The 22,655-nt window shown below is 38.1% G+C and overlaps 2 protein-coding genes across 2 annotated transcripts; one reads left to right on the top strand and one right to left on the bottom strand.

Moving 5' to 3' along the window:
• The first annotated feature begins 1,076 nt into the window (after positions 1–1,076).
• On the top strand, positions 1,077–7,339 carry LOC139114367 (serum paraoxonase/arylesterase 1-like). The gene is made up of 9 exons (XM_070676052.1): positions 1,077–1,764; positions 2,479–2,549; positions 2,744–2,799; positions 3,290–3,470; positions 3,926–4,052; positions 4,953–5,150; positions 5,854–5,935; positions 6,669–6,803; positions 7,160–7,339. Exons 1-9 carry the CDS (start codon positions 1,700–1,702, stop codon positions 7,337–7,339), a joined length of 1,095 nt encoding a protein of 364 aa, XP_070532153.1. The 5' UTR covers positions 1,077–1,699.
• A 1,699-nt stretch (positions 7,340–9,038) lies between these two features.
• Positions 9,039–14,565, bottom strand: LOC139114366 (serum paraoxonase/arylesterase 1-like). Its single transcript, XM_070676051.1, has 9 exons — positions 14,441–14,565; positions 12,894–12,964; positions 11,885–11,940; positions 11,405–11,579; positions 10,949–11,072; positions 9,983–10,183; positions 9,754–9,835; positions 9,364–9,498; positions 9,039–9,235 (listed from the first exon to the last, which is right to left on the bottom strand). The coding sequence occupies exons 1-9, from the start codon at positions 14,503–14,505 to the stop codon at positions 9,056–9,058; spliced, it is 1,089 nt and encodes a 362-aa protein (XP_070532152.1). The 5' UTR covers positions 14,506–14,565; the 3' UTR covers positions 9,039–9,055.
• Between the last annotated feature and the right edge of the window lie 8,090 nt (positions 14,566–22,655).

Below are 22,655 nucleotides of genomic sequence, written 5' to 3'. Positions count from 1 at the left end.
GGAACGAGCATTATCAACAGCAGAGGGGACTCGAAAGATAAAATGGGGGCAACGAAAAATATTTGGTATTTAAGGGAACCTTGGAAAATTCCAGAATACCGTTGGGGCGTCCAATTTTTCACTCATCGCAAATCATACCAATTAATCACTGTGAACAGGGCAGAAAACAAATCTTCCGTAAACCACTTTTCTAAGGTTATCAAATGAAACAGCTGTGTATCAATGACTGATGATCATTAACAGTTTGTGCTTGTGAACACCGAAATGCTGATTGTCAAAGTTTGGTGATGAGAAGCGAGAGGAACAGTTGAGAATCATTTCATGGAGTTCTAAAAAGGTAGACAATCGGCTGGGAAAAAGACGTTCAGCCAAATAAAGCAATTTATCAGATATAGATAGTTTTATAAGTTTTCATAGTTTGCCCACAATACTCATATGTATAACACATTGATATCTTTAATGAAATTTCAATAATCTTTGTTGCATACTTCTGATCACCTCATTCAAGTGATGTCATTTGTCAAATACATATGAATGCACTAAGGGAAACAAATTGCTCATACTTTGTGCTATAGACTAAAGCGAAATGACACTTTCAGGTTAAATTCAAATATAAAATTTCTGGAATACAAATGCCCTTTCTATCACCGTATTCTAGTGAAGTACATTATAAGTTTTCAAAAATATACAAATGCACAGATATTGCCAGTTTTATATTGGAAAAAATGTTCATAATTGACGCCATGGACAACCATGTGTAGTGAAATGGCACCTTTAGTTAAAATTCAAAGATCGAATTTGTGAAACACAGATGTATTTTAAATCGCCGAACTCTAAGTACAGTTATGTTCTAAAATAACCTCCCGCTTTGTGTGTATGGTACATATATGCATCCTTACATAAATGCATATTTTTAGGCCTATAGACATCTTTCTATAGCTAGCTATAGATAGATAGATACATACATAGATACATACATAGATACATACATAGACACATACATACATAGATACATACATAGATACATACATACATAGATACATAGATACATACATAGATACATACATAGATACATACATACATACATACATACATACATACATACATACATACATACATACATACATACATACATACATACATACATAGGCAACATGACAACAGGAGCTTATGGAACATGTTGGTGTCGGTTGACTTCACATTTTTATGTTGGCAGGGCGGGGGGCAACAAAGAAAGTTCTTACCAACAGAGGGGGCTCTGAAAATTTTGGTCAAAGTTGTGTGGGCGAAAATCGATGACATATTTTCTCTTCACTGAAACCGTTCAATGTACTCGTACCCTAGTATTCGTTGATATTTCGATCCAATATCATCACATGACTACATCCGCTAACAAGCTGATTCTGTAAAATACTGCAAGAACGTCACTCAGCGGTGGAAATTGTAGTAGTATCCTTGATTCACAGTCGGCATAGTGTCATCCCTCAGTTTACAATGGTCGGTCCCTCCCGTACGTTTGCACAACTTGCAGTTACAGTCAGTTCTATGACCCATGCAGTGAGTATACCAGAATGGATGGCTGACCTAAATTAATGGAATCCGGCGAGGGACAGAGTAAGTCTTGCACATCAAGCTGAAACACGGCCAAGTAACACCACAATCCTTCAACGTGTCTCGCATAATATCGTCGCTACCAACCATGTTCCTACGTGTGGCCGTATCGCTTATTCTAACCCTGGTTGTGTCACGAATTGGATTGTTAGTGTAAGTACACTTTCACGTTTGGACCTCAAGGCTCCAACTAAAGATATAGGGTTAGGAAACTTCAAGCCTATACCTCCATGGTATAGGTGAACAGGTCTATACTGCACATACTGAGACAGTATGTTAGTATCATATCCTTGCCGAGCGAAGCTATTGAGAACTTGTTGCAAACTCTGCACCACCGAGATACAATTAATATTTACTCATTGTCCACACCAATTTTATGTAGTAGTGTACAAATAATGGCGATAGCGTTTAAGAGAACACACTACTATATCTATCCAATCAAAAGCACCCTAAAACCCATGATTCACTACGTCCTTAGACCTTTGGAATGAAACCTATGAAGCATCGGGAATTTCCATGCAAATTTTATTTACAAGAGACAACGCAAATAATCAGAACATGGTCTATGCGCATCAATCACTGAAAGTAGTCAAAATTTTGTCACGGTCGACCGATGATCTGGGACACCGACGACTGTACCATTCCTATACTTAGGCTATTACTGGTGTGCTGTCTACGTAACGTGACTCTTCAACTGCGTGACCATACTATGCTGATTTTCGAGTCGTTTCGATTGGGCAGTTATTAAAGTTAAAGGGCTCTCGTATATTCGATTTTTAATGAAGGCGAGTGTCAGGAAATATGATGGAAAATGCGTTAACACACTGTTACAGCCATTAACTCAACATCACACCTTACCTGTTACAGATACAATCTCGGTTACCACAAGACCATACACAAACACTACCCAGGGCCGTGTCGGGTTGTCCCTGGCGCAGGTGAGACACAATCCAACACGTGATGCAGTTATAACCTTAATAAAAGATGGGATGCAGAAATCTTGTGTGCGTTGTAAACTAATTGTAAAGCAGAGGAAACAAATTTTCTGATGGAAGACTATTCTCGTTCGTGTTAATACTCGTACCTATAGTCCTTACTGATTAGGTTTGTATGTTTGTTTTGCACACTGTAGATACTGGCTCTGAAGACATAACGGTCACCAGTAGAGGACTGGCATTTATATCATCTGTATGTTCTTATTCATAGTTTGGTGCGGTTGAAGGGCAAAATCGACATTAGATTTTTATTACCATTTTTGATTCACATATATAAACTTAATAAATAATTGTTCACCCTGACATGTTGAAGAACGCCTCTAATACTTTACGTTGATTGGCTTCTAAAGGAATCTGGTGGTATTTATTTCACTCCAAAAAGCCAAGCTGCTGATAGGTTTTGGCCCACGAATTCATTGTTACCACCCATGCCCTCCGATTTCAGTTGCACCTCTACTGCGAACACATATGCAATTCGAACGAATCAACCAATCAGTCAGTCAATCAATCAATTAATCGGTGTTTAATACGAAAAATTACAGATGACCAAATTGTAATCGTACTAAACAGTACATGCTGTTAGAAATTACATCATGTTCAAAAGTCGATGCTTAACGTGTCCACAAATCTTAATTTTCATACATTTGATTTACAAACACCCACTTTTCTGCGTTTTTTGACAGGGTTTCAGGGCGAAGATGGCCATCGACCCTTCTCGTGCGCCACCAAACATCAAGGGGAGAATATTTTTGTTTGATTTTAACCAGCCAGAAAAGAACGTTATTGAAATGCCCTTGCAGGGTTCATTTGACAGAGGAAATTTTTATCCGCACGGGCTGAGCTTGTATGAGGACCAAAAAACAGGTAAGCGTTTGAAAAAGATCGCGCTGACAACAACAACCATCTTCATGCCCCCTGCATGACCTTACATGCCTGTTAGACTATTCGTATTCAAAGGTAGCAGTATTCATGTCAAAGTGAGACGCCAGACTGACTAACGATTGTGTTCACATGTCCTGAATCCATGTGAAGACTCAAAGACAGTATGTGTCTGACAAATCCCGCTACTGCGCTTAGAATTGGCCATCCCCAAAATGACCTGACTCTTTCTCTTTGTATGCCCTTCAAATGTAAACGGTTTGTCACGAGAAAAAATGCAGTGTGGCGATTCAGTATTCGGTCAAAATGGTTAGCTGTCATTCGATTTTAAATCAAAACAGTTGCTTCATGTCAACGAAGGTAAGGTGGCCGTAGGGTCATACAATGGTCAATTACTCTAAAAAGCGTAAATGAAAGATTTGTTCGTCATGGTTTTACAGGAGAAAATATATTATTTGTCGTCAACCATCACACCAGTGATCAGGACAGAATCGAGATATTTCGATTTGATGAGAAGTCAAAATCCTTGCACCATCTCAAAACTGTCACAGGGGAACATATGTACAGGTCTGTAATTACATTCCAATAACACAATATTTTGTCGTACTCCAGGTTTCTCTTGAATAAACGATGACGTCACACTTATCCCGATGCAAACGACCCGTGATATCATGCGGCGATAACACGAATTTGAAAACAAGGGGTCGTTATAGAGAAATATTTAGGAACTGTACCTCATGCTAGATGTCGGTCTTAGTTCATCTAAATTATTGGGCTTCGGACAACAAAATTCTTTCCCATCGTCAAGAAATGAAACCTCGCCAGAGACCCCAAGATCGAACCAAATAGGATTATCCTATTATGATATACTTGATAGCCCTTCAATGACCATTAGCTGTAAATTTTGATGATTTTTTACTATTTTTGTTAACAATATCAGTTACGGTCTTGTTCTACTCCCGAAACATTACTGAGATATACAGACTATTCAGCTTGTTAACTCAGCCTGTACATGTATAAACTGCATTGTTATTGTTGGCAAGTGAATTCTGGTCCGGACTAGAATCGAAATGTAATAAATAACAGCGCATATTACTTGTATATACGCTGCTGCGTTGACAAGCTAGTTGGCTTTCAACTCTTTGTTTTGAGTAGCGCGAAGACTTGCAAAAATTGAAAAAATTCACCGAAAGTTACAGCTACTGGCCAGTTTTTCTGGGTTTTTTTGTTTGTTTGTTTTAAGTCACGTGGGTTTGTCGGAATCGAGTTCAAAGTTCACCAGCATAAAAGTTGTCCGAGAAGATCAACATTCATTTCCAGACACAAGCATTGCCATTAGATCAAATTCCTGACATTCTGCACACGCCAATTTTACTTGCTGACATCTATTCCTTAAACATATCATTGCTGAAATAAAACATTCACGGCTGAAACATTGATTTAATTTTTCTCAAACCCTTTTTATAGTCTCAATGATGTTCTTGCCGTCGGTCCAGAGAAGTTCTACTTCACCAATGATCTGTATGGGACAATGATGTTGACGAAATACGGCGAATTGCTGGCCGGCGTCGCTTGGGGAACTGTTGGTTATTACGACGGGCAAGACAGAATAGTCGTCAAGGGTTTGATGATGCCGAATGGAATAAATATTTCACCGGATGGAAGGTATATATATTCTCCCCTTCTCGATTTTGTTTTCGTTATGCCGTTTTGTATTACAAAGAAATAGCCGGGACAACATAACTCTTTGTGTGCAGTGGGGCAATATTATTATTTTTGTTAGGATTAAAATCCTCTTGTCATCAATATATTTGACATGCACAAAAAATAAGTTAACAAATTTAGCGCAAGACATTTTCGACATAATATTCTGGAAGTAGAACATTAAACGAAGTTCAAGTTCGCAGAAAGCTCTTTACAACAGCACATTTTTATTTTCCAGTATCGCCTTATTCCTTGTTCTAAACTCTATGATTAACTCACTAAAATTTCAGCCCTTTCGGTTATCGACACTGCGCCATTGAATTGTGAATGTAAGAGGCATTTGTCTGAAATAACCCGAATACATGTGTTTCTGAAATTTGACATGAATGAAATTATACAGGGATAATTACATCACTCGTAAAAGTACTTCTTAACTCTTCAATGTGTATGTGTGTGTGTGTGTGTGTGTGTGTGTGTGTGTGTGTGTGTGTGTGTGTGTGTGGGTGGGTGTGTGTGAAAGAAAATATCTTACCGTTGGCAGGTAGTCGTCATTTTCATGAAAAGTTAATAAAATCAGTATCATAAACGTAAATTTCTCTCAACATTTAATGTACATTTGAATCCGAAACATGATAAAATCACGCTTTACCGTCTACTATTGTAGGTACGTGTACGTTGCTGCCTCATCCGCTGCTAATGTTGTTGTGTTTGAAAGAAAACGCGATGGCTCCCTCGAAGAAATACAGGTGGGTTTGACGGGTAGAGTCGTTTGAATTGGTTACTGCCAATTTCAAAACTATCAATGCTAGATAATTTGACAAATTGACAATCTTGTTCACTGTTTGAAAAGTCAAAATAGATAATAAAGAAACCATGACTGAAAGTCTTTTTTTGCATAAAAATATTTAGACTTATCCAATAACAACGCAATTTGTGTCCAATATAAATGTTGTATCAACAAGTTGCATGCACCAGAAAATTTGCGTAGATCACCCCAGTTGTTCCCCATCTTCATTGGTAACAAGTTCATCTCAGGATTGACCACAAAATCTTGCTGCTAACTTTCAAGGCTATTAACAACCAGACTCCCGCGTACATCAGTGATCTACTCAAGCCTTACATTCCTACCCGTACACTCCGTTCATCATCCACCAAGAAACTGAGAACATCTACAACCTACAAGAGCATCAGAAGTATTTTCATACGCCGAACCTAAACAATGGAACACACTGCCTATCACTCGACATCAGAGAATCCCCAAACTTGGAAACTTTCAAAAGAAAACTGAAAACGTACATGTTCTCAAGAGCATACAGTGTGGTTTAGCGACACGTCATAGAGATTTAAACTTAATTTTGTGGAATTCGAAGACCCATCGTACTAAGAATCCTAAATCTCCTTCCAGATTTCTACATGTCATGTAAATCTACTCTTTGTCACATTTTTACTCGTTAAACTAATCCATCGCTATTTTCGCAGCGAATCGACGTATGCAGTGGTTTAGACAATGTTGAAATTGACAAGAAATCGGGTGATCTGTGGTTAGGTTGCAATCCAGTGATGCACATATTTATGGAACATACACTGAACGTCACCAAACCAGCTGGATCCCAGGTGAAGTGGCGACAACAATTTTACATGTATTCAACAAAATTCATCAGAGTTTTTTTTACGTATAAAAAGCGATTTCCTATTTTTCATCACTGTAGGTGTTTGTAGCTTATATCTCTATATCGGTCGTAAGATACAACTAAAGTATCCATAGTTTATGTTCAAAGTTGACACCTCTAACAGAATAGCCTTTTTTGTACGCTACCAGTTAAGAACATTGGTCTAATGTCTTGCTTCAGTTATTAAATTTATTAGATTTGATGTCATTTCACACCAAAATAAAGAGCAGTTGGATAATGAGTTAACTCATCGCTTCGGTCTGGTTAACAGTCAAGCCTATCTTGTCCGTTGCGTTGCAGGTGTTACGAGTCCAGCTCGGGTCAAAGATCACCCCCTACGCCATAGTTGACATACGAGAAGTTTTGATGGATGACGGTTCTTTGGTAAGCGGTTCCAGCGTTGCAAGCTACTACGACAACAAGTTACTCGTAGGTTCTGTACTTGACAAGCTCGCATATTGTGAAATTAAAACCATCTGAAACTACTAACTTTTTCAGTGAAATTTCTTGTTGCGGAAAATAAACTCTAAGTAAACAAGTAAACAAAGCTCCCGAAGAACGCGGCAAATAGTCCGGGCACTTTTACCTGAAAGTTCACCAGGTTAGGGGGAACGCCCTGTTAAAGTTCTTGAAATACTAGCGGCACTTGATTATGTAATATAGAGTATGCCTCATGAGAAAAAAATCCACGCTCTAGGATAGTTTTGAAAACTACCATACTGTTTTTTACTTGACTTTTAGTTTTAAGATTTAAGTCTGGTCCGTCAGGTTCAACCTTAGATAGCAGAAGCGTCTTTTGTCCATGGTTATACTGAGGGATTTCATAGTATTGCAAGTACAATATCGTCGATTCGTTCAACTTGTTATCTCTTCCCGAGGCCATAAGTCTGATACAACAGGTGGTCGTTTGCACACATCACTAAGATAACGATTCGGCCCGAAGATTAAAGTCATAGTTATTTGGGATTTACAAACGTAGGAGAAATTAAGACTGACGCTTGCGAGACCCGGATCTTGTGCAAGACGACTTCAAGAATGTAAACGATCTTGTTTGTTACCAGTATTCCGCAATTCAAGGTCTCATTAACCAGAGTACAGACACACTGACTCAACGTGGATATATCTGCATGCGGTTCGATGAGATGAAACCGTCGTAAAACTGAGGTAAACTTACTTGTACTTGCTGCTGCTGACACATTTATTGCACCATAATAGTTACTTTCAAATTACAAATTTTACTTCGGATTTTGCAAGCTGAGTTCATGTTGGAAATAACTAAAAGTTTTCGGACTGCACGTTATTTGGGAAAGTCTACGATGAACGGAATGGAACACCAGATGGGACTTTTTTAATTCAGTTACTTTGTATGAGGCTTTATGAGAACGATTTATCTCTTGAAGACCCTTATTGTTACGGCTGGAGACCTTACTTAACAATAATTTCTTTTATTTGTGATGATTCTGAAAACGATAACGCCAAGACAAATTTATTTGTCCTTTAATTCTTTCAATCATTACCTAAGCATTTCGTACGTTAATTTATATGCATATATGTACTGTCTGTCTGTCTGTCTGTCTGTCTGTCTGTCTGTCTGTCTGTCTGTCTGTATGTATGTATGTCTCTATGCATAAATGCATGCATGCATGTGTGTGTATGTTTGTGTATGTATGTATGTATGTATGTATGTATGTATGTATGTATGTATGTATGTATGTATGTATATATGCATATATGTACTGTCTGTCTGTCTGTCTGTCTGTCTGTCTGTCTGTCTGTCTGTCTGTCTGTCTGTCTGTCTGTATGTATGTATGTATGTATGCATGCATTTTGGCTCATTTATTCATTCATTCGAGGATGGATGGATAGATGAAAGGGGAGGCAGAGGGAAAGACTCGTGGGGGTTTATGAATTGATCCTTAGAGATTGCAACATAATGACAAAGATTACCGTCGCTTTAAAAGCTGTTACGCAACGAAATAATGGAAAATTTGAAAGTGACTTTTAGCATGTTTAGAAAATGTCAGTTGAGATTGAATATCCGGCGGGTGTTCACTGACGTCACAACAGGATGTCCAATCAAAGCAGGTAAGGCTTACGTTATATCTCCGAATGAAGTAACTTGAAACAGTTAAAGATATCAGTTAGCAGTTAGAGTGAAATCAACACAAAAAGACGCCGCTTTTTGAGCTTTTGGCACTAAAATGCCTTTATTTCGCAAAACGCTGTTTTCTCAAAGACGGTCCCAATTAAAATCTTATCATCATAATAACTGGCTACGCTGGAACCACTTATCAGGCTTCCGTCGTCCATGAAAACCTCTCTGAATTCAGTATTGCCGTAGGCGGCGCCTTTTGAATCAAAAGTGAGACGTAAAACCTGCGAAATTTGAGAAATGAGCCGTGATTAGCATACGATCGCTATACGAATTTGTCAGTAAACTCTCCTTACGTTTATTTGTATCAGAGAAGTAATTGTGTACGAGAATAACTAAAAGTAGTAGTCACCTGGGATCCAGCAGGACGTGTTGTATTCTGCGCATGCTTCCATAACAAGTTATACGCGGGGTGGCATCCTATCCAAAGGTCACCAGTGAGTTTGTCTACTTCAATATTATCAACAATAGTCCAGGCGTCTATTCTCTGCAGTGGAGAAATGAAATCGTCAATGGCGTTGGATGTTTGCCGCAGAGGCAGCCAAACTTTCGAAAATTGACCACGACACCAAAATTCAGCATACCTATCAATCCATAGTTTCTTGGTCAATGTTTGTCGCTTTGCCACATCGAAAAATATTCAAAAATCAGGAAGTACAGAGAATCAAAGAGCGAATTGCAGTGTACGTGCTGCTTTCAGTGATGGTGGGTGCAGTGCCTTTGGACGATGCCGGTTTATTACCTGTGTTTCGGCGAGTGAGCCATCCTCTTGTCTTTCAAACACTATGATTTGTTCTTGAAGTGAAGAAGCCACATATATGTATCTGTTAAAGAAAACAAACAGATAAGTAGTTCACATACTACCCTGCACATCACAGAGAAGACAGCTGAGGACAATTTTGTGTTACACTTGTAATGATCCTCACCGTGGACGGTCCGTCCGAAGAAGGAAGAGGGGTAGAACAATTTACCTGCCGTCGGGTGAAATGTTTAGCCCGTTGGGTATGCCATAACCTTCAGCCACTAATCTATCTTGTGTACCATCGTAAAACCCAACAGTTCCCCACGTCAATAGTCCGAACAACTCGATGGTCTTTCCTGCAGGGCTGGTGAAGTACTTATCGTTTGTGTAGTAGAAAGAGTTGTGACCGACGGCGACAATATCATTGACACTGTAAGTGAAGAAAATAAAAGAAATGACGTAAGCTTATATCACACTATCAAGGATCACGGAAACTTTGTGTACAAAAATGATTATTTTTCAGGAAAAAGTGCTAAAATGACCGTTGACATTTCGCAAGAATTTTTGTCGCAGATAAACGATGGAAGACAGTGTATAGTGATGCCAGAGTATTTATCACCGTGTCTCCTTATAACATCAGCTCACCACTCAGTGCACAAACGGATTAGACGTTATTAATATTATTGAGTTTTTCTCACTGTTTTCTCTATCAGTTCCTCTCCTTTTCTTCATGCTCTGACTGATCGGAGTAAATAAAATAAATGATTATATAACCTAACCTAGCCTCTTGACTCTTTATTCATTTTACACCCCATTACAAGGACGTTTATCTCTCATATACACATCTTGTAATTAATTAGTCAACACAACTAATTATGCTAATCCATGGACTTATCAGGGTTTTTATGGGTTGGTCAACATTTCGAAAGATAGGAAAAGTAATTAATATAATCATTAAACTAGTATTACATTAATTAAATAATCATATATTTTATTCTGATCAGTCAGAGCATGAAGAAAAGGAGAGGAACTGATAGAGAAAACAGTGAGAAAAACCAAATAATATTAATAACGTCAAGTACGTCTGTGCTCAGTGCTGGCGACGTGTGCCTGCAGCTTCTCTCTCACACACATGCGCGCTCGAGTGAGCAACAAGTTACAACGGCAACGCTGACCGTGTCCGTGATAATCTCACCTGTAGATGTATTCCCCGGTGACAGTTTTCAGATGGTTCAAAGATCTGGAGTTCTCGTCAAATCTAAATATTTCGATTCTTTCCTGGTTGCTGATGTGATTCACGACAAACAGCCGAACTTCTCCTGCAGAGATTTGCACATGTTTATAACTTAGTGTCAAACCGATGATCCTTAAATGCAAACGAATATCAACTTCGGCTGTTCATTTCTACAAGACGTTTAGATCGAACAAAGCGCGTAAAAATTTACGCTAAAACACAAATTATATTGTTTTGCTTATTTCCGATTGTTTTTTGGTGACAGACTGCCGTTTGTCTATATAATCCAAAGGACAACTTTAAAAGGTCAGTCACTTTAATATACAGGGTAAGCGCGATAGTACATGATAGCTAAAAAAGCTTTCTGTCTCGTTCTTTTTTAAAGGCATGTGCTTGTGTCACCGATGTCTCTAGTACCTGTTTCGGGGTCTTCATACAGACTTATACCATGAGGACGGAGAGTATCTCTGTCTATATTTCCAGTCAAAGGCAGCTCAGCAACGTTCTTTTCTGGATGGTTGAAATCGAACAGGTAAATTCTTCCCATTTGCCGTTGAGGGCCATCTGGTTCTCCTCCCTTGGCGCGAAGACCCTTCAGAATGAGATCAAGCAAAGAGAGCTGAGAGATGGATAACGTTCTCGTCATTTCTGGTTGATATCACCACAAAATTTAGTGTTCAGAAAAAAAAGCGAACATCAACCGTCAAGAATCGGAAAGTTGAGAAAGTTGATCTTTGAAGTAATGACTGCAGACGGTGATGGTGGTGGTGGTGGTGGAGGTGATGATGATGATGATGATAATCTGACGGCATGGCAATGGCGTTGATAATGGTAGTAAACTTATAACCACCATTCTTATCTATTGATGTTAAACGTTATTTCAAATAAATAACATACTGACGATATGAAGGCAAGTCCACTGCCAGAGACTGTAATATCTTCAGAGCCGGTATCTGCAAAATAGGTTTCAAATACACAAGTTTTGATGTACACATTCTGGGATGACTCTTTAGTCTAACATCATCATTTAGGAAAAAATGACTCCATATCCAAGCGGTAATCACGAATACTCTCTCTCTGTCTCTCTCTGTCTCTCTGTCTATCTCTGTCTCCGCTCTCTGTCTCTCTCTCTCTCATGCATATATATTTATGATTAATTTATGTCAATATAATATATATATATATATATATATATATATATATATATATATATATATATATATAATGCAATCATATGCTTTATATCAATGATGAAAATCCGTTGAACAAATTGTTTGTCATCATCGAACCGCGCAATGATATATTTAAGTGTTTAATAAGATTTTATTTATTTTATGCATAATATTGTAAAAAGTACTTCCTGTGTTAATCATGCTATTGAAACATTTTTTAAACCCGAAGTTGTCAAGTTAAAATAATTCCGGTTCACTTTCAGTCAAGTGATGACTCTGCGGCCCGCGACGTCATCAACAAGTTGTTTTTGAATCCCATGGAGCGCGCAACGTTAGATATAAGAGGCATATGATGAATAAGTTTTTACAAAATTATGCGTAAAATTCGATAATAGTGCTTTAAATATATCAATGCGTTGTTCGATGATAAAATCGTTCTATTTTTCAACAGATTTTCGTCTAAAATGGAAATAAAGCATACAATTGTCATTTGTAGGTAAACCCAAAAAAAAATGGAGAGAAAATTATGTCAGAGAGGCATGTAATAAAAACATTATAGCCCAAACATGGGACTATGTACCCTCGGGGCAGGAGGCCAATTGCCCTCCTTTCGTCGGCAAATGGTCACCTGCCCTCGGGCACATAGTCCCATGTTTGAGCTACAATATATTACTGCACTGCATCTCAATATAATCTCCATCAACTCCTGCATCTTACAGCTCGACAGCCCTTACCTAGACCTGGAACGACACGGCATGGTCCAGGGTAGTGCTTGTATATTGTTTTGTGAAATCCAAGTAGATACCTGTAAGAAATCAAAACACATCCATTTTGTCGTCTATGCTCATCAGGAATGGAGTGAAGTCCCACTAGCTGTAACTCTTGAAATTTGTTGACCTCAAAATATCTTCCTATTCTATCCTGGTTTTCTCTGAATTCTACCCTCTGAAGGGATATTGGCTTTTATTGCATTATCAAACCATTCTTTTGTGAAACATTTGACAAAATCAAATTTTAACGGTCATTTAATTTCCCGCCATTTTCAAAAAAATTGTAATATTACACAGGAACAGAATTAACATACAATATTATGTCACAGTTGAAAACATTCACCCTTAATGTATTACATTTGACTACTGTGTAACTGTGCAGTTTATGTGAAGATTTCAGAGCAGATATGCACAGCGGTTTTTGCTTTTCCACATAGGAATGCTATTTAATGTTTAGGCAAACATTTTTATCGCCGTGTAAGCTTAATCTTTATCTTGTTCAAAATTGCATATACAGTCCCTGATGGTAGTTCATAATAAGTGTATACACACATCTAAATTGGTACATTCTAACAACTTATTTTAGCTTGAAAAAAAATCATAAAAATAATGCTAATAATGCACATCGGTATCAAATTTTGAACCAAAACTGAATTTGACAAGCTTGAAAGTCAACGGTCGATGACCGTGACAAGAAATCGTAAAAAATCTACAGTCCACAGTACGGTATAGTCGTAAACAAAATTCAATCCATATCAGTGAGGGACGGTGCATTATGTTTTCCCTGTAAAGTTCTTGTCATCAATTCGACAAGAACATTGAAGTTTAACTAACAATCTCGGCCAACTATCCAGTTTGGCATTTTAAAAAGGCAATGTTAACTATATACTCTGCTTGGTGCGAACATGTTTCCGTACCAATTACTCCGATATGTGACAGGAGACGTGACTAGTTCAGATTAAAAGCTATTTCTAATTTAAAACATTGGACTTACGTTTCAGAATAGCATTGTGTACCGCGAAAAGAGTTCTTCGAACAAATATCAGTAGGAGAGTATGTGATTTGTTCTCTTTTGAGTTTTCTTTCCGCAATTAAAAAAAAACTGGCTCCCGTATTTTCTCCAACTGACAATTTAGCTGGTATCATTATTATTCTGTAAATCTTTGGAGCATGCGTGGTCTGAGTCACAATTACAGTGTGGGCTGTTGCACGCAAGGAAATAAAATAAAACCTGCTTTCACGTCGTCGACACCTCTCCAAACGATGTTGTATTCAACTGAACTTTGGAAACTTATAGCAAATGACAATCTAGCGCCTGTGTGTCAAAGCGCATGTGCCGATGGACTGAAAGGTCATGAAAGAAAGGTCATGCTCTGTACAGAGAAACACAGCAACCTGGCTCGGCCGTCCACATCCGCGTCCGCCCGATAAGTGCAGTGGATTGCAGCTTTCACTAATCATTGTACGCTTTTAGAGTTTTGAAATATAAGATAAACTGCAATATTACTTACACTAGCCTTGCTACCCTTGTTCCTACCACGGATAACACAACCACAATGAGTAGTTGGCGAAGCATCACTGCTAACGAACACCGCACCGCACACACGAATATACTCCGCAGTTCAACAACAGTGGTACCGGTGAGGGCGTGTCACATGATTGCACGTATCCGGGTCTAAAATCCAAAACGGAAAGCAAGCGTGATGGAATGTACAATTTTTAATACGGGGGCGACAACTGACAACTCGAGCTCAAATCTATTTGTCGTTGTTAGTTTTGTTTCTCAGATATAATGTACGTTTTGAGCGCAGTTTAGAGCGCAGAATAAAATTGATGATGTGGTTTTTGTTTGTTTATTATTTATTTATAACATAAACGTCATTGAATAAAAAACAAACATTATAGTATCTGTAGAGCAGTGAACTAGTTACTTCAATCAAGTTTCTATGTAAGACTTATTTTTTTCTCTCAATGTGAATGACAAAAATAAAATCGCTGCCGGAATTGTCATCTTTTCGGCGCCTATAGAGGCAAAACCTACTTTAATCTCATCGATTTTTTGTTGTCAATTGAAATGGGAAACATCATACTGTGAAAAATTTACCTAAACACATTGTTTTAATAAGATTTGTCTTTGGATAGAAAAACTAACAAAAGTAAGTCACGGTGCAAAACCTACACAACTTTTGTTCCAGAATCAAAAATTGCGTGTTTTGCCTGCAGGTATCATAAACAGTTAATAGGATTTACCTCGGCTTTCACGACACGCCTTTGCCTACAAATTCTTACGTGTCAAATAGACTAGAACGTGTCATTTATTGTCGTTTACTTTTGTTCAGATTAATAAAACACGAAAAATTAATCTGTCTGACAAAATTGTCTGCTTACACAATATTCACCATCGCCTTCGTTTTTTTCATTCATTATAAATTAACCATGAAATGTCTCTCCGGTATTTGAATAATTTACACTCCTTGTTCAGTATGGAATACCTGATGAAGAATAATTAGCTGTCGTTTGTTGAAACTGAATTGTTTTAAATACCGAATTATTTTGATATATTTACCACATGGCCCCAGCAATCTAACTGCTCTCTGAATATGCCTGATGCATTATAAAATTGAAGAGCTTCGTTCATAACAGACACAGACAGACAGACAAAATGTGCAGATACAAAGACGAGTGGATTACAGAAAAGGACCCCACTTTTATACATCCGTCCTCAACAAATGTAGACGTCAGCCCAGCATTTGTAAAGTGACACAGCGCCATACGCCTACGTTTGTAGACACGTTGCCAGACCTACATACGGTGCAAATGATTGTCCATACAATCACGTCACTCAATCATAGAATAGAATGCACGGTGTCTTTGTTCGTGCTATAGTGTGTGATTTAAAAAGGGCTCGGTGAGCACAACTGTTTTGTCATTTTGACATTTTGCTGACCGCCGACTCAGATGGAAAGAGACGGTAACAGAGCAGAGGTGAGATAGTCTCTTTTTCCTACACGAGTTATCATGATGGATGAATTGGCGAAACCTTGTAGGAGACTTTCTTCGCTTGATTTCATTATTTCGTTATAAATTTGACGGTGGTCCTCGATAAAGCTTAAAACAAAAGCATCTGCAGGTGAAGGCCTTATGATTGCGCAATTTTCACGACACTTATGTCGGAAATATAGATGTACAACCACAAGATTCATATAATCGAGAAACAGACTTGAATATAATGGGATCGAAATTCTCACAGTCCCAGTCAGTAGAGTTCGACAAAAATTGACAGAGATACGGGAAAGTAATGAAACAACTTATATTTGCTATTTTTTAAGTTCAGACCCTTTCTAAGCACCACATCTGGTACACTGTTCTAAGATTTGCACAAGTTTCATATGTGATAGGAAACAACCTAAAGCTTATTGCGCACTTAACAATGGACGAACGCTTTGAATGTTTACTTTCACTCTGCTATGAAGTACCTCTATACTCTCTAAAATTAGCCCCATCTTCTTTTTTCATTATGTGATATGAGCATGAGTTACGTTTAACCGCACTGTAGCGATCGAAATATGTTTCACACTGTACTGGTAGTCCAAATTCAATGCAAAATATACCGCCGGTTGCCGGTAGCGTATAGAAAAGGTTACACACATTACATTGAAATATGCATGTAATTTGCTTCGGTCGGTTGAGATTATAAACTCGAAAACTGCCAATGTCAAGGTCACAATACAATGGTTTTTTACTTATCGTTTTAGTTATACCGTAAAAACGTTGTGAACGACAAAGATTCCGTGGGGTATTCAGATTTAGGACATGTCGAACTTTCCAATGTTAACTTAACCTGGTGTATTGTGTCAGTCACTTCAATGGAGAGACGTGGGCCAGTGTTGTAACCAAATTTATTTCAACTGAAGGCAATTGATAGTAGTCTGTATTTCATTGTCAAATCAATTGACAGCCACAATATTCGCCGTGACTATTGTGCTTTGTTCAGCAATAAGCATGTCAAAATCGTGTCCGAGTCAAAATCGTATCGTGTCAAAATTTGTCGCTCGCCAAAATGTCTGCACACACGTTCTGCCCATCGTTTATGATATAGGCATATAGTTCATACTGAACGAGGACACCAAAATACGACTGGGAAGAAAATTCGCTAACTTGAGTTCAAACGCTAAATTCGGATGTATTAATGGATACAATGCCGGTGATTGTGTTTTTTGTACAATTTGAACCCTTCTCGGCGAAACAAAGAAATTGTACCCAATATGACTTGATGCTAACGAGAATATTCTCGGCATTCAGAAAATTCTCATGCAAGGGTGTGAAATATTATCTTGGCCTGGAACTGTTATCAAGGCAATAACATTTAATACAACAGTGAATTTCCACACAAATTCAACGGTTAGCTAGCTAATAGTTCACACTTGGGTTAATATTTAGTTGTTAAAGGCAGCCATAAGCTTATAATTATGACGATGAAGTTTTGCTGACGTCGTAAAAATAAAAACTAAAAATCCTTAAAAAACGGAGTTTCAAGTGCTGAAGAATAAAGTCTTATATTGTCAGATACGGTAGGATACGTACTGAAGAGTTGTCATCGAATAAAGGGCATTAGGGAGACGCCATTAGACTTATGGTGGGTTGGTGAGATTGTGAACACTTGCTCTTCTACACAATTTAGGAACTGTGTCATTTGTATCATTATGGTAAAAATATCTTCACTCTATTCATCAGCAAACGTATCTTCAGAACTTCAGAATTTGAAGTTGAGCATCTACAAAAAATAAGTCTGACAGTTTCGTTATCTGGCCTAACTGGGATCCCATATCAGTTGCCAATAGCCCGATGCTAATTTGTCAAGGGGACATTGACCTTATAAAAAGCCGCTAAATGTAGGGCATTCACGTTGACATTCTCACTGCTATGATTAAAAGCGTCCTTTCACGTCAATTGTGGAGTGAATAGACAAAAAGTTGACACAATTCACTCTTTGCGCGAAAATGTATTCAGATATCTGTACGCTGTGTATACTTTACGTACAATATGAGTATCCGTCCAAAGTGGAGCGTGTTCTGACAAGTTACTTGTGACATGTTGCACAAATCAACGTGCTGGAAATGTAATTAAACTAGTCTCCTGATGTTTTATTAATTTGTGTCTTACGCATTTTCATGAAATGATTGAAAGTACTCGCAAACAAAATTATAGAAGAAAGATTGAGAATAGTTAATCCATTACAGTAAAAACATTTCAAAGCCAAACGTATGCGTAGTGTTTAGTAAATGTCTTCTTTATTAACAAGCAATCCTAATAAAAGCCTTTGTCTGCCGTCCGCGGGCAGTAAGGTTTTGTAAACAATAAAAAACAAACACGGTGTTTAAGGCATTGCAATTACTAGCCTAAGAATTGATATATTGGTGTTTGCATTTCCATTGCGTATTATTTCTGTATTTGTTTGTTTTTCCTGGCATTTGGTTAAGTTTGAGGATAATTCGATAACGGCAAGCAAAGAAATTCATTAGGCCGATTTTATATTATGTGAACCAGAATAATTGAAATATATTTGATTCCAGGCAGTTTTTGCCATTTAATAGAATGTATCATACACGTCAGAAAGAGCTAATAATTATATTATTATCCTAAAATGTGCCAGTGATTAAAAAAACGGTGTTAATTATATAAGTTTAAAGAATTCAACTTAAAAGCCGTTCGATCAAATCTCTACAAATACTAGAAGGGGGTTGCGGAACGATACCATTTTTCACGTTATTACGGTTTTGACCGGATGAGGAACGATCCGCGATGAATTTGCCTTTTTCAACATTTTTTATATTAATTTCAAAATTATTTCCATAACAACTAAGGTTTTCAAATATTACTTTCAATGAACTTATTTCATTGAGTTCTAATATCATTTGACCTATGCAAATTAGATTCGCCTTGCAACATGGCCAGGATATCATTCGTCGACCTATGCAAATTAGATTCGTCTTACAACATGGCGAGGATATCATTCGTCGACCTATGCAAATTAGATTTGTCTTGCAACATGGCGACAACTGTTATATGCCAAGGCGGTTTGAAATGTACCGTATTAGCAGCGTTAGTAATTGCAAAACTCATGTACTTGTTTTCTTACATTTGCAGTTCTCACTTACTTTCTTCTGTTACATTGGTTCTAGTTTTGACATCGTGCAAATCGGGAATTCTCTTTGACTTTGTTGTTCATTTCAGCCTGGAGATAACCTAGCTGGTCACGCCCCATACAGGTCATCTTGGCTTTATGACAACATCGGGTAAGATTAACTGTTCGCCTTCTTTCCAAAGAATGTAACAAAATCTTTGTTTAACAATTATCTTGTAAATCCGAAAACCATTAAAAGAAGCTAGCTTCAAATGACACAAGTATCCAAGACTAATAATGTTTTTACATTGGAACTGAGTGCACTATAACTTTATCGTTTACCAGTTGAAGCGACGGTGTTCGATTTGGAAAAAAATATGACTAATATATTTTGCATCTTTTAATAGTCGCGCCAGCGGCTTACTGACTACGCATGCGCTTATTCATAATATACTATGCGAGTAACCGGAAGTGTACCCTTCTTTCGTGGGCGCCGCCATGTTTTTTTTTTTTTGAGTACTCGTAAATAAACAAATACGAAACAAATTACTATTATATAACATGCCTTTTATAAAATATACCTCTTTTATTAGCCAGTAAATGTTATCATGCACCTTGTCGCTGATACAAAATATCGTTAATATAGATAAAGGGAGAAAACTGTCGTGCATATGAACGGGGGCATACGCAAAGAATGCTGGGATTGAATTATAGAAGAGCGCCCCCTGTGTCAATAATTAGATTCAAAAATTGCCAGTTTTTAGACGGAACGCTATAGTTTTCAGCTTGCAAGTGGAAGGTGGGCAGTGCGGGTACCATTGCAACGATAATGATTGCATAATACGTCCCTTGTTTAACGCAATAGGCTGTTATCATTGTAAAAATTGCCAATTTTTGTCCAAAATCTTTACACGCTACAGAAAATCTACACCTGCCCTGCTGCAGGGTTTGACGTCGTGTACGTACGTGAACTGCTTTCATCAGAGGGAAACTGGGCATACCGGTAGTTGTCATATAAACGTTTCATGAATCAATACACATAACATTGCCAATCTTTAATAACCCCTGGCGCGACACCAAGGGCTGAGCCCTATATTTTATTATCCTATACAAGAATGATAATCGAATGTCGACAATAAGCGCCAACGCAAGCAAACTTAAACTTGCATGAACTTCAATTATTCGTAAATAATTTCTGTAGACCTAATGTTCATCATAACTGAATAAAGATTGTCTATTGTCACAGTTTCTACTAATTCTTTTATTTAGGCATCCTTTACCTTGAGATGTGAATTTCTGTTTGGTAATTTATTCTTTTTACTTCTTTTTTGCTTTAAATGTTAAAGATATGTAGGTAGCGAGAGGAAGGAGTCCAACCCTTTCGCGGGAAATCTCGGTGACGGGCCCAAGAAATCGTCCAATGGTGACGAGGAGGGCGTATCAACAGCGAGAGAAAAGAGAGCGATGACTTTGAAGGACATCAGCCGTGACTTTGCTCTCAGAACGACCTCCCATGGCGTGGGCAGGATCGCCGAAGCCGGGAACGGCTGGGCGAAGACTCTTTGGGCCGCGGTCGTTGTCTTTGCGCTGTGTGCCTTCACGGCGCAGCTGGTGACGTTGATTATTCGTTACCTTGACTACCCCGTCAGCATAAGCATTGGCGTTGTGACCAACAGCTCGCTTCAGTTCCCCGCGGTGACTATTTGTAACAACAACAAAGTTCGCAAGTCGGCCATCTTGGAGAGTGTTTATGATGAGCTTCTGTCCATCGATGACGCTGGATCAAGACGGGGATATTTAACTTATATAGGCAAGTTATAAACAGACTGTGGGCTACCAGCATCACTTTGATACTAATATCAAAACAGAAAGATTTAAATTTTTACTCATACTTTCCCTAAGGACACTTTTCTTTCTGTATCAAGAACGAAACTTGGTACCAAGATAACAATGCCTAAAATTTCTTGGTATTTGAAATTCAAAATGGCCGTTATCCCTGTGTTAAGCCTACACGGGACATTTCATTTTCGATTTTCACAAATAGGATTTTGAAAACGTTATCTACCAAACAAGATTCAAAACGATTCTATCATTGCCCTATGCCACAACGGTATTATCAAAAATGACAACCACGAACAAATTAAATCATTGACGTAATTTTCAATGACATGTGCTCTATCTTCAATGAAAGACTAATCGCGAAAGCTACTGATCAAGATTGACACTTAAACTTCCCCTTTGACAAACATAACCGTTTACGCAAGTTGCTGATGCAAATGATAAACATTTCAAATCGTCAAGTTGTCAAACTCCATAACAATAAATATGGTGGACTCTCGTCACCTGTGGAGAACCGTGATTGAAGCCACGGTCCCATCACAGGCTAACTCAATAGAATCGGGAATCACTTGGTTAGGGGCTTACTATTATCTAAAACCAACCTGCTTTCAGTTGATCTAATTTATGAATATACCTCAACACAGAAATCTGAATGATTTCTGATGATTTTATTTTCAAATGTGCTCGAATGTAGCTTTCATCTTCTGATGAAATACTGGTAACATCATAAGTTACCTACATTATTGAGTTTCTGTTTTACAATTGCTTTGATGGATATTCTGTAGGTCCCTGCATACCCGGTGACGTAGCCTGTGACGTCAATGAAACCCAGTGTGTGAAGTCTTACATGAAGTGCAACGGTATCAATGATTGCCCTAATGGAGGTGACGAACATGACTGCTTTTATGGTGAGAGAGCATATAAATTGTATCAAGTAGAGTTTACCCAAAATAAATCTTTCACTTTTTAGACGCCATGGTCGATTTTTTCTCGTTTATTGTACTCTGATGCCGGAAAAAACATTTATGACAGAGTTTCTTACTTGTGAAATGTTTGGCTAGAAATTTTTCCACTTTAGCTTTTCTATATTGGACCTCGCTAGCAATGTGACCACAGTATCATCAGTCTATTTGCGCAAGACAGTAGGTTCAGATAAACGGTGCGGGCAATAACAATTACAAAATGGTCTACATGTGCTTATACCAATAGGAGACTGTTTTGAAGGTGAATATCGCTGTCCAAGTGGTAAATGCATTCCAGAAAATTTACTCTGTGACTTCAGGGACGACTGCGGAGACAACAAGGACGAAGAAGGGTGTACTTTTCGTAAGTAAACAGTATAAGCGGAACGTAACCTACCCTGATCAAACTAATGCATGGTCGGCTTTGTCAATGCGAAACAAAACATTAAATCTACGCAATATTTTAAAAACAGTGTAACACGAACGGAGGACACATCCGTATAACATTTCTTACAGTCACGTTATCCATTCTGACTCTGGTCGTGGATCATTCTTGCTGCTTCCGTGCTGCAGAAAGTAGCGGCTATGGATACCATAAGGTATAGAAAATTGGTTTTCAGCGTGAAATGGAGTGAAGTATTGAAAAACTGAAGGTCATTCAGTATTTACACTTCATCGCAAATCTTGCATTCAAAGTCTCAGTTTTTGCCCTTCATCGCAAATCTTGCATTCAAAGTCATATATGTCTTTGAAGCTAGAAACTCAAATAAAAGTGTCGCACTATTGTTTACCTTCCTGCAG

Source organism: Ptychodera flava, chromosome 16 (genome assembly GCF_041260155.1).
Source record: "Ptychodera flava strain L36383 chromosome 16, AS_Pfla_20210202, whole genome shotgun sequence".
In the NCBI taxonomy this organism is placed as follows: domain Eukaryota; kingdom Metazoa; phylum Hemichordata; class Enteropneusta; family Ptychoderidae; genus Ptychodera; species Ptychodera flava.
This window is presented reverse-complemented; position numbering and strand designations above follow the sequence as displayed.